The sequence below is a fragment of the Dendrobates tinctorius genome, unplaced genomic scaffold (genome assembly GCF_039654945.1).
Source record: "Dendrobates tinctorius isolate UK_male_01 unplaced genomic scaffold, ASM3965494v1 ptg000129l, whole genome shotgun sequence".
Lineage (NCBI taxonomy): Eukaryota > Metazoa > Chordata > Amphibia > Anura > Dendrobatidae > Dendrobates > Dendrobates tinctorius.
The window spans coordinates 30,075,010-30,085,527 of NW_027361797.1; the positions used below are offsets into that span (position 1 = coordinate 30,075,010).

The 10,518-nt window shown below is 40.2% G+C and overlaps 1 protein-coding gene across 2 annotated transcripts in view; it reads right to left on the bottom strand.

Moving 5' to 3' along the window:
• The window catches only part of LOC141047690 (uromodulin-like), a 42,027-nt gene extending 39,811 nt beyond the window's left edge, over positions 1-2,216 (bottom strand). For both annotated transcript variants that reach the window (XR_012219886.1, XM_073542905.1), the window contains exon 1: positions 2,084-2,216. Coding sequence is in view for 1 of the 2 variants with exons in the window: in XM_073542905.1 (XP_073399006.1) it covers positions 2,084-2,147 (64 nt within the window). In the remaining variant the exon portion in view is untranslated. The remainder of the gene's footprint in view (positions 1-2,083) is intronic.
• Between the last annotated feature and the right edge of the window lie 8,302 nt (positions 2,217-10,518).

The following is a 10,518-nucleotide window of genomic DNA, read 5'->3' on the forward strand; positions in this document are numbered from 1 at the left end:
CAGCATAATGCTGTGGGGATGTTTTTTTTGGCATCAGGGACAGGGAAAAAGATTTGCTTGGAAGATGGATGGTGTGAAATAAAGGGACATTCTTGAACAAAACCTGTTTCAGTCTCTCAGTGATTTGAGACTGGAGTGGCGGTTCATCTCCCAACAAGACAATGACCTAAAGCATACTGCTAAAGCTACACTCTAGTGGTTTAAGGGGAAACAGATGTTTTGGACTGACTTAGTCAAAGCCCAGATCTTAATTCAATTGAGAATCTGTGAACAGACTTGAATATCGCTGTTCACCAAGGGAAACCAACCAACTTGAAGGAGCTGGAGGAGTTTTGCCTTGAGAAATCCCAGTGGTAAGATGTGGAAAGATCATAGAGACTTATCCAAAGTGACTTGTAGCTGTAATTTTCTCAAAAGGAGGCTCTATAAAGTGCTGACTTTATGGAGGTGAATAGTTAAGCACACTGAGGTTTTCAGTTATTTTGTCATATTTGTTTACTTCACAATAAAGAAAACCAAATGTTCACAATTGTAGGCATGTTCTTTACTTAAACTGGTGCAAACCCTCAAAAAAACACTGAAATTCCAGGTTGTCAGGTAGCAAAACCCCAAAAATGCCAAGGAGGTGAATACTTTTGCAGTCCACTAAGTATTTTGTAAGTGATTTGCAAGATTGTTAGTGTGCACTATTAGTGGGTACTAATTAGCAGATAACTTAATCACTTTTTAGATACACAAACCTAAAAGTTAATCCAACACTGTATCTGTTGATACTTCACTAAGTATTACTTTATTCTAAGCTACAAAGTTACAGACACATGAAAAATGGCAAATCAGCCTGAAACATGTACGTGTCTCTATTTTGTGGATTTTTTCAGTAAAGAATATTTTAAGCCATGGTAGATTATTTAATGGATTAAATTGGAACTTTACAAAATTTGTGCCTAGGGAAAAAAAACTTCGAACTTCATCAAATCCCAAAATATCTGGGGAGCTGGACAGTTCCCTTTTCTTTAGCAATCTAGAGAGTCAGAAAAGTGCTAAAGATGTAGCTACGGTAGCTGCTAAGGGGCTCATACAGACATACGACCTCTTTCTATGTGGAGTTTACATACACCACAAAGCCATGAAATAATTGAAAATTGAACCTATGTCACCATGGCCTTGATAGCATACATTACACATCAATAATTATAAATATTGTTGGCTCGGAGTTGTTGAAAACCGATTTCCAAACAAAGCATCAATACATGATGAGAAGTTTATGGTCTGTAACACCCTACTTTGGCAACACTTCCAGAGCAGATTGTCTGACCAGAGTATTAAACAATGATCTGGTGGACCCAGACTTTGACACAATAACTGGGTCCTATTTTCACAAGCTCCTATGATTTTAGCAGAAATACTACACACTTTGAAGCTGACTTTGGAACTAAGCGTGTGCGACTGGCCCACTGGGGGAGAGGTGAATCCTCCGGTGGGCCCTCCTACATAAGCAGTGCTAATACATTTGATTCACTGATTACAGACAAATAAGTTAATCCTTCACTAAACACATTACCAGTTTATTATAATATAGAAGCATAAGTCAATTTATGTAGTAGGGTTAGGATATTTTTTCATGTAGCTCAACATAAGGCCATTGGCAGCCGTTTGAGACAGGACACCGGCTTTTTCGTCTTTTGACATGACTTACAAGCACCTTATTAGACCATATCACTGATATTTCCTATGTGGACATACGCAGGCTCTACATAGGCGCAATGTGAACCCTGTCTGATGCTTGCTGTCAGATCACGAGAAGTCCAATTTTTTCAATTTCAATGAGAAAGGATATTACTGTATAAAAGTAATAATATTCCGATGGCACCAAACTACATGTGCCTCATCCAGGTCTTAGCCTATTCATTGCATTGAGTCTGAATCCTCCGTATTTGGCCACACGAGATGCATTTAAAATGTCTACAAAGGGCAACCAACAGTTTTTTTCATTCTAAACAATATCATAAATTTTCCCAAATATTAGAGGAGTATTAGTTGACACATCATTGGTCAAGTGAAGGCATCTATAGATTTTACTTACTCGTAGTCATTGCAGAAAAGCTCCGATCGCACAAGAGCAAAACGATCAAACACTGAAGAATCATGGTGAAAAGTCTTGATTGCGGCTCCACGATGATTTTCAGAAAGTTAATGCATGAAAGTATCTTGGCTTCTGCTCCTGCAAGAAATAGGTCGCATTCTAGAGCCCTCCTTATATAGAGAGAGCAAATAGGAAATATGGACGCTGAAAATGTTACCAATTGGAGCATACAATTTGGCTCACCTCTGAATACACACTTCCTTGTCCCATTGTTTCTAAGCACATAATTTGCCAAACAATTATTGGTAAGATACAATGCACCTTATTTTTGACTCCTTTATTCATCATGTAACAGCTCAGAGGAGTGTCCTATAAGGTAACGTTTATTACCCCTTACATACGAAAGGATCTTCAAGTTGATGAGTAAATTAAGAAGTAAAATTACCTCCAAGCTTCAAACACCTTATACGCCTTCATTGAAACATTTTTTACGTCTGAAACAGATACAGCGAATCTGAATGGATTAGGTGCAAGAAAAGTTTCTCTTGACAAATAAATCTTAGGGTCAGTTTGCAAATGCGAAGTATCTGTATGGATCCAACGAGAAATAATATTTAAAGATTTATTAGGGGAGAAAAGTCAAACAGTTGCTCGAAGGGTTATTCTCAACATTATAGATTCTTAAAAGGGAAAATAAGCAACTCTTCAATTTACTTGTTAAAAAAAAATCCTCTTTATTATCAAGAATTTTACATTTTATAGTTTACTAGCTTGCTTCCTAGGTTATCGGCCACAGATGCAGTCTAAGAGCAGTGGCCAGAGTCCTAGTTCAAGGAGAGCGTGCTTACAAGCTGTTTTCTGAACAGTTTGCAAACTTTGCTCTGAAGTTGACCGGATCCGGATGTCTGCAGTACTTTTGTGCTCCTCTGATGCTACAGTGGCAAAACTGCCTCTGCTTTCAGTATTGGAGGACATACTGGTGGACAGAGAGGGATGTTGTGAGTTCATTTTCCCTTCACCGTTGAGGTCTGATGAACTCCCTCTTCTGGTGAAGGAGGGTAGTGAGGCTGATTGCCAGGCACCTGGGCAGGATGATGATGACTGGGTGACGGGAGTTACTAACTGGATATAAGGCAGCCGACGCCCTTCTGCCTTGCTGGTGATCTCTCTGAGGGATTCTAGGAGACCAGTCTGATTCCTGCTCCTCAAAAGCTAAGTTTCCTGCTCTACTTTTTGCATTTGTGTTTTGGTTTTGTTTTGCATTGTTTTCCTTGATTTCTGCCATTCCCTGCTGGGGTGAGCTGAATTCCTTTTTGCTCTGTCTTCAGAAAATACCTGAGTACTGATATAGTCTTTTTGAGGCCTAGCGTCTTCAGGGCTTTTTTCCCTATCAGCTGTTGGCTCTTGTTTTGATAGGGTTTTGGCGGATTACAGACAGCAGCTTTTCTATCCTGTCGTATCTAGTTAGCTTGGGCCCCATCATTTGCTCAGCCTATCTTTCTATCTGTGTGAGTGTTTTTTCATCTTGCTTCACCGTCATTATATGTTGTGGCTGCCTATTGCTTTGGGGTCTGCTCTGGGGCAGTTTAGATTTCCCTTTCTGTCTTTAGGCTATGTAGTTCTCGGCTGTGATCGAGGGGTCTAGGGCACCGTAGGAACCCCCCACGGCTACTGCTAGTTGTTGTTGATAGGTTCAGGGGTCTGCAATCCGATAGCTGCCAACTTCTCTGGTTTTCTGGACTTAGCTAGTATTTCTGTTTTTGCCTCCTACGGTGACTCATTCATAACAGAGGGATCTCTGTCCAAGAACAATATATGGACCTTTTCCAGTTCAATAAGGTCATCAGAATGCACAATTCCACTTGTTTTGGAGGTAGAAATGGGCCCCCTAATATCTTGGGACCCTGTGAGCGTCAAACCCTTGCGTATAGTTCTTACCTGAAGCTCAATCATGTCCTAGTGAAGGAGTACAGTGCTTACAAGCTGTTTGCTAGACAGCTTGTAAGCACTGCTCTGAAGTTGACCTAAATCTGGCCATCTTTAAAGTGCTAAAAGATCTCCAGATGTCCAAATGATAAAACACGAATCCTTTTAATATAATAGATGTAGTATCACTGCATATATGAAATTCTCTGGGCCTACCTGTGATGGATGTCTCGGATTGTTGCAACTGGCTGGGGCACCAGTGACACAGGAGCATCACGAATTAAAGTCTGAAGAACTTACCCCTCAGCCAGTGAATCCTCATTTAGCAAATCTCTTTGTGCCCGTTTGTGGAGACACAGGGGTCAGCGAGTGGTCTAGTCCGCTGGCTCGAGATCACATTGACCAGAGATCATCCCTCTGAACGCCCGCTCTCCTTTTACCGTGGGCATAATACTACTCAGACAACACAGGATGAGGGTAATACAGTGTGGAAATGCTTTACTGAACCACAAAACAGGTACATAACATTTTATTATCCTTGCATGCTCTGTAGCAGATAGCAGACTGTGAAAAATCTGTTCTTGATTGATGGCACTTTTTACATCATCAAATGCTTCCGATGGCCAGTAACATAAACTTTCACACACTGAGGGCTGCCAATTTTTGGTGAAGTATTAAGGGAAGTAGGTGGCATGCCAAGTTGATGTATTCAGGAGGCTCATTTCTAATTCTATGTAAACTGTTGCCTAATTTATGGACGACATTTAATCAATCCTTTCTCTATGCTTCCAAATCGTTTCGATAGGGATGGCCCAACACTTAATGCCATCTTTCTGTTTGTCTTCTTCCCTTTCCATCATTTATTACCATTATTGTGCAGTTTACTGTGCACTGCATATTCAACAGCCGTACAATCACCTCCACTAGTTACCAGTCATAGTTTACAACCAACCAGTTAAATATTTCATACAATCAATAAATAAGCAATAAACTGAAAAAAAAAATAAGTGCATGTAACTATGGCTAAAGGATATTAATTACATTGCATATGAAGACCAATCTGTATCAATAACTTAATATGCCTTAACTGCTAATACACATATAAAATAATATAATCGGGAGGAAAAAAAAATAATTGCAAAATGAGATGGCCAAGACAAGTACTAAAGGGATAAAGACTCATGTTAGTTGATTATAACCATGGTTCTCTGTCTCAGACCCCAACATTTGTTTCGCATTTACTTCTTCAGGGAGTAATTTGTGTATTTTTTGCAGGTAGAAGGGCTATTTGTTTGTGTTTAATCATATCTAGGGTGGTCAACTATCTACTACTAGATTGCGTTATGCCCCAGGTACTTCCTTCTACTGTTTTGGTCTTATGATCACAAGTGCCTAGTGTCACAGGAGTTAAGGGGTACACATTAAAATTTGTTTTATCATTATTATTTTCTTGTGACTTTTTTCTGTGATACTCTGTTTTATGTATGTATGAATAAAAGAGCTTGGGCTTTTTTGTGTGGTGCAGCATATACTTTTAACAAGATTCCATCTCATTTAAAAGTGTAGTCGACCAAGGTTTTCAGAGTAGTAGAAAAAAAAGGTACATCAAACTAAACCAACCAAATGTATGCAAATTGCATATAAATATTTTATTAGGTATACAGTCATATGTTAAAGTTTGGGCACCCCTATTAATGTTAACCTTTTTTCTTTATAACAATTTTGGTTTTTGCAACAGCTTTTTCAGTTTCATATATCTAATAACTGATGGACTCAGTTATATTTCTGGATTCAAATGAGGTTTATTGTCCTAACAGAAAATGTGCAATCTGCATTTAAACAAAATTTGACCGGTGCAAAAGTATGGGCACCCTTATCATTTTCTTGATTTGAACACTCCTAACTACTTTTTACTGACTTCCTGAAGCACTAAATTGGTTTTATAACCTCATTGAGCTTTGAACTTCATAGCCAGGTGTATCAAATCATGAGAAAAGGTATTTAAGGTGGCCACTTGCAAGTAATTCTCCTATTTGATTCTCCTATGAAGAGTGGCATCATGGGCTCCTCAAAACAACTCTCAAATGATCTGAAAACAAAGATTATTCAACATAGCTTTTCAGGGGATGGATACAAAAAGTTGTCTCAGAGATTTAACCTGTCAGTTTCCACTGTGAGGAACATAGTAAGGAAATGGAAGAACACAGGTACAGTTCTTGTTAAGCCCAGAAGTGGCAGGCCAAGAAAAATATCAGAAAGGCAGAGAAGAAGAATGGTGAGAACAGTCAAGGACAATCCACAGACCACCTCCAAAGACCTGCAGCATCATCTTGCTGCAGATGGTGTCACTGTGCATCGGTCAACAATACAGCGCACTTTGCACAAGGAGAAGCTGTATGGGAGAGTGATGCGAAAGAAGCCGTTTCTGCAAGCACGCTACAAACAGAGTCGCCTGAGGTGTGCAAAAGCACATTTGGACAAACCAGTTACATTTTGGAAGAAGGTCCTGTGGACTGATGAAACAAAGATTGAGTTGTTTGGTCATACAAAAAGGCGTTATTCATGGAGGCTAAAAAAACACAGCATTCCAAGACAAACACTTTCTCCCCACTGTAAAATTTGGTGGAGGTTCCATCATGCTTTGGGGCTGTGTGGCCAATGCCGGCATCGGGAATCTTGTTAAAGTTGAGGGTCGCATGGATTCAACTCAGTATCAGCAGATTCTTTACAATAATGTGCAAGAATCAGTGACGAAGTTGAAGTTACGCAGGGGATGGATATTTCAGCACGACAATGATCCAAAACAACGCTCCAAATCTACTCAGGCATTCATGCAGAGGAACAATTACAATGTTCTGGAATGGCCATCCCAGTCCCCAGACCTGAATATCATTGAACATCTGTGGGATGATTTGAAGCGGGCTGTCCATGCTCGGCGACCATCAAACTTAACTGAACTGGAATTGTTTTATAAACAGGAATGGTCACAAATACCTTCATCCAGGATCCAGGAACTCATTAATAGCTACAGGAAGCGACTAGAGGCTGTTATTTTTGCAAAAGGAGGATCTGCGAAATATTAATGTCACTTTTATGTTGAGGTGTCTATACTTTTGCACCGGTCAAATTTTGTTTAAATGCAGATTGCACATTTTCTGTTAGGACAATAAACCTCATTTGAATCCAGAAATATAACTGAGTCCATCAGTTATTAGATATATGAAACTGAAATAGCTGTTGCAAAAACCAAAATTGTTATAAAGAAAAAAGTTTAACATTAATAGGGGTGCCCAAACTTTAACATATGACTGTAAATATTGCTGTATATAATGGGATGTGTTCCTGACATATATGCCTAATGCATATTATAAAAGTGAGGCAAACAAAGTCTTAAGCTACACCTAAACAGGTGACTAGAAGTCCTTTATAAGTTGTTTGTGACTTTTATTAGTCCTGTTGGTGAATAACTTACGAGAAATTGCATGTTACTTTTAACTGTTGCAGAAGTTTTCATCATAGATGGCAATTCTTGGGACAGTTGTAAATCACAAGTTACCGTAAATTTTACTCATAGAATTTAACTAGGTTCTGGTACTGTATCTATGTAGTGAGCTTGATTTTATTACCATACATATATGGCAAGTTTGGTTCAATTACTATATTCTATGTAATAAGCTTGGTTTTGTTATTGTATCTATGGAATATGCTTGGTTTTATTACCATACCCACATAGTCAATTTGGTCCAGTTACTGTATCTTTGTAGTACAATTGTTCTGCTACTTTATCCATGATGTAAGCTTTGTTTTATAATCATATCTACTCAGTAAACTTGGTTGAGTAACCATATATATGTAGTAAACTTGATTCTACCCTTGTATCTATGTAGTTAGCTTGGTTCTGTCACTTTATCTATGTAGTAATCTTGGTTCTAGATCTGTGTCTATGAAGTAAACATGGTTCTGGTGGTGTATCTATATAGTAAGCTTGGTTTTATTAACAGACAGATATATCGTGACACAGCTGTGTTGGTGCTTAAAAGAGGTTCCCACACCAGAGTAATAGTGAAATAAATTTTGGCACTCAACTTAGAAATAGATGATGAATGAGTTTTATTTGCAGTCAAGGGTAAACGTTTCGGTCAATACATCTGACCTTCATCAATACACTGCAATAATCCAGATAATACAAAGACAGACAATAGATAACTACAATAATTTAATTCATGAACATAAAAAAACTATGATGCAACAAACAGTGCACAAATCATGAGGAGCGGGGATGAGGAAAGGAGAAGGTAGAGAAGGACATACCCAACTGCTCCTGACGTGTCCGTATAAATAAAACCTATAATAATAACCATTGTGTATAATTGAGAAATGTGAAGTTTTGAATAGGTCTATAATGTCCAAAGAGGAGGTACCTTACACAGGAGATACTCCTAAGAGCTTGACTCCCAATGAATCAATGTGCAAGGTCCTGAAAGGGTCCTAGAAGTAATAGCGTAGGGTCACAGTAATTTAGCACAATATAAGGTTTCCACAGCAACGTATGATGTAAGAGGACTAACCTGTGGATTAGTGTAGGCCAGATGAAGGTCAGATGTATTGACCGAAACGTTTACCCTTGACTGCAAATAAAAGTCATTCATCATCTATTTCTAAGTTGAGTGCCAAAATTTATTTCACTATTACTCTGGTTTTATTAACAAACCTACGTAGTAAGACTGACTCTGTTACCATTTCATGTTTGAAGCTTGTTCTATTACAGTATATAGTAAACTTAGTTTGTTACTGTATCTATGCTATACCTTAGATTTTATTACCGTGGGTCACCCCGTCCCAGGGCTGTGGTCTACTCGGTACCGGCCCGGTGTCAGGGGGATGTGCTGCGGTGGCGGTGACCCGGTCTGTGGCCCTGGGCGCCCAATGAAATGGTGGTTTATGTTATATGGATAGTTCGTGACGCCACCTGTGGTGTTCGACAAGTATGGTGTTAGGCCGACGCTGCGTGCAGATCCTCTGGGACTGATGGGGTGCGCAGCAAAGATGGTGAAGCTCCCCACAGGCAGAGCTGTAGTCCCAGGGCAGTGTAGGTGAAGCAATGGCGGGGAGGCGCAGATGGTGTAAGTGCAGGTACTCAGGTGTAGCGGTGCTGGAATAACTGGAGGACACCAGAGTGTGCGGTTCCAAAGCTTTACTCACTGTTGCAGTTCACACAGGCGCCTGCCTCCGTGCCGTGTTCTCCAGGTCAGGGCTCCAGGCAATCTCCAGGCAAGATAGGACTCTCCCTTCCAACACTCCGCCAACATGTACCTTCCTGAACGACTCCTCCAATGCGCCTTTAGGTGCGAATCACTCCAGTACTTAGTTACCCTAGAATGCCTCTCTCTAGATGTTCCTAGTCTCTACTTGTATGACAGACAGCTGTAGCCTGATCAGGGATCTCTATCTCCAGAGTCCCGGCTCACTATCCATCCCTTCTTCCAGGGATCCTCACTCAGGAGTGACTTTTCATCCTACTCCGCCTGCCCTCTTCTGCAGACTCGACCTTCGACTGAACTCAGACTAATCCGAGACTAATCAGCTCTGATCGCTCTCAATCCTACACTTTCCCCTTCCTTTTATACTAACTCTACCCACCTCCCAGCACATCTCGTGTGACGAAGCAGGGTTCCACGAAGGGTGATCTGCTACCCCCAGCCTGAAGCTGCTATGTGGCCCTACTGAACTATCCTGTGTGTGGGATGCAGGTGTTGGAGTGTGATTAGGAGTTCCCATCTTACCTGGATGGTGGGGTACCACACATTAGGAGAAGGTGCAGTACCTCTGTGGCGACTGAAGCCTCAGGGGCGCCACAACCATAACAACAAAATCTGAAAATTGATACAATTATCTACTTATTGTCATATGGCTGTTTTATTTTAAGGATTACAAGGCTGCAATGACTAATTCAGACACTCCTTTGTTAGGAATTTCTCGGCAGAATCTTATTGGATTGTAACAGATATTTTTCATGAGGTGTCAGACTATCTAGACTGCTAAAAAAATAAAGGGAACACTAAAATACCATGGCCTAGATATCACTGAATGAAACATTCAAGTTGCAATTCTTTATTCATAGTGGAATGCGTTGAGAATAAAACATAAAAATGATCAATGTAAATCAAAATGAATATCCCATGGAGGCCTGGATTTAAAGTGATGTTCAAAATCAAAGTGGAAAATCAAATTACAGGCTGATACAACATCAGTGGAAATGCCTCATCACAAGGAAATGATGCTCAGTAGTGAGTGTGGCCTCCACGCTTGCCTTTATGACCTCCCTACAACACCTGGGCATGCTCCTAATGTGGCGGCGGATGTTCTCCTGAGGAATCTACTCCCAGACCTGAATTAAAGTGTTAGTCAACTCCTGGACAGTCTGTGGTGCAACTGTTGGTGGATGGAATAAGACATGATGTCCTATATGTGCTCGATTGGATTCAGGTCTGGGAAATGAGCAGGCCAGT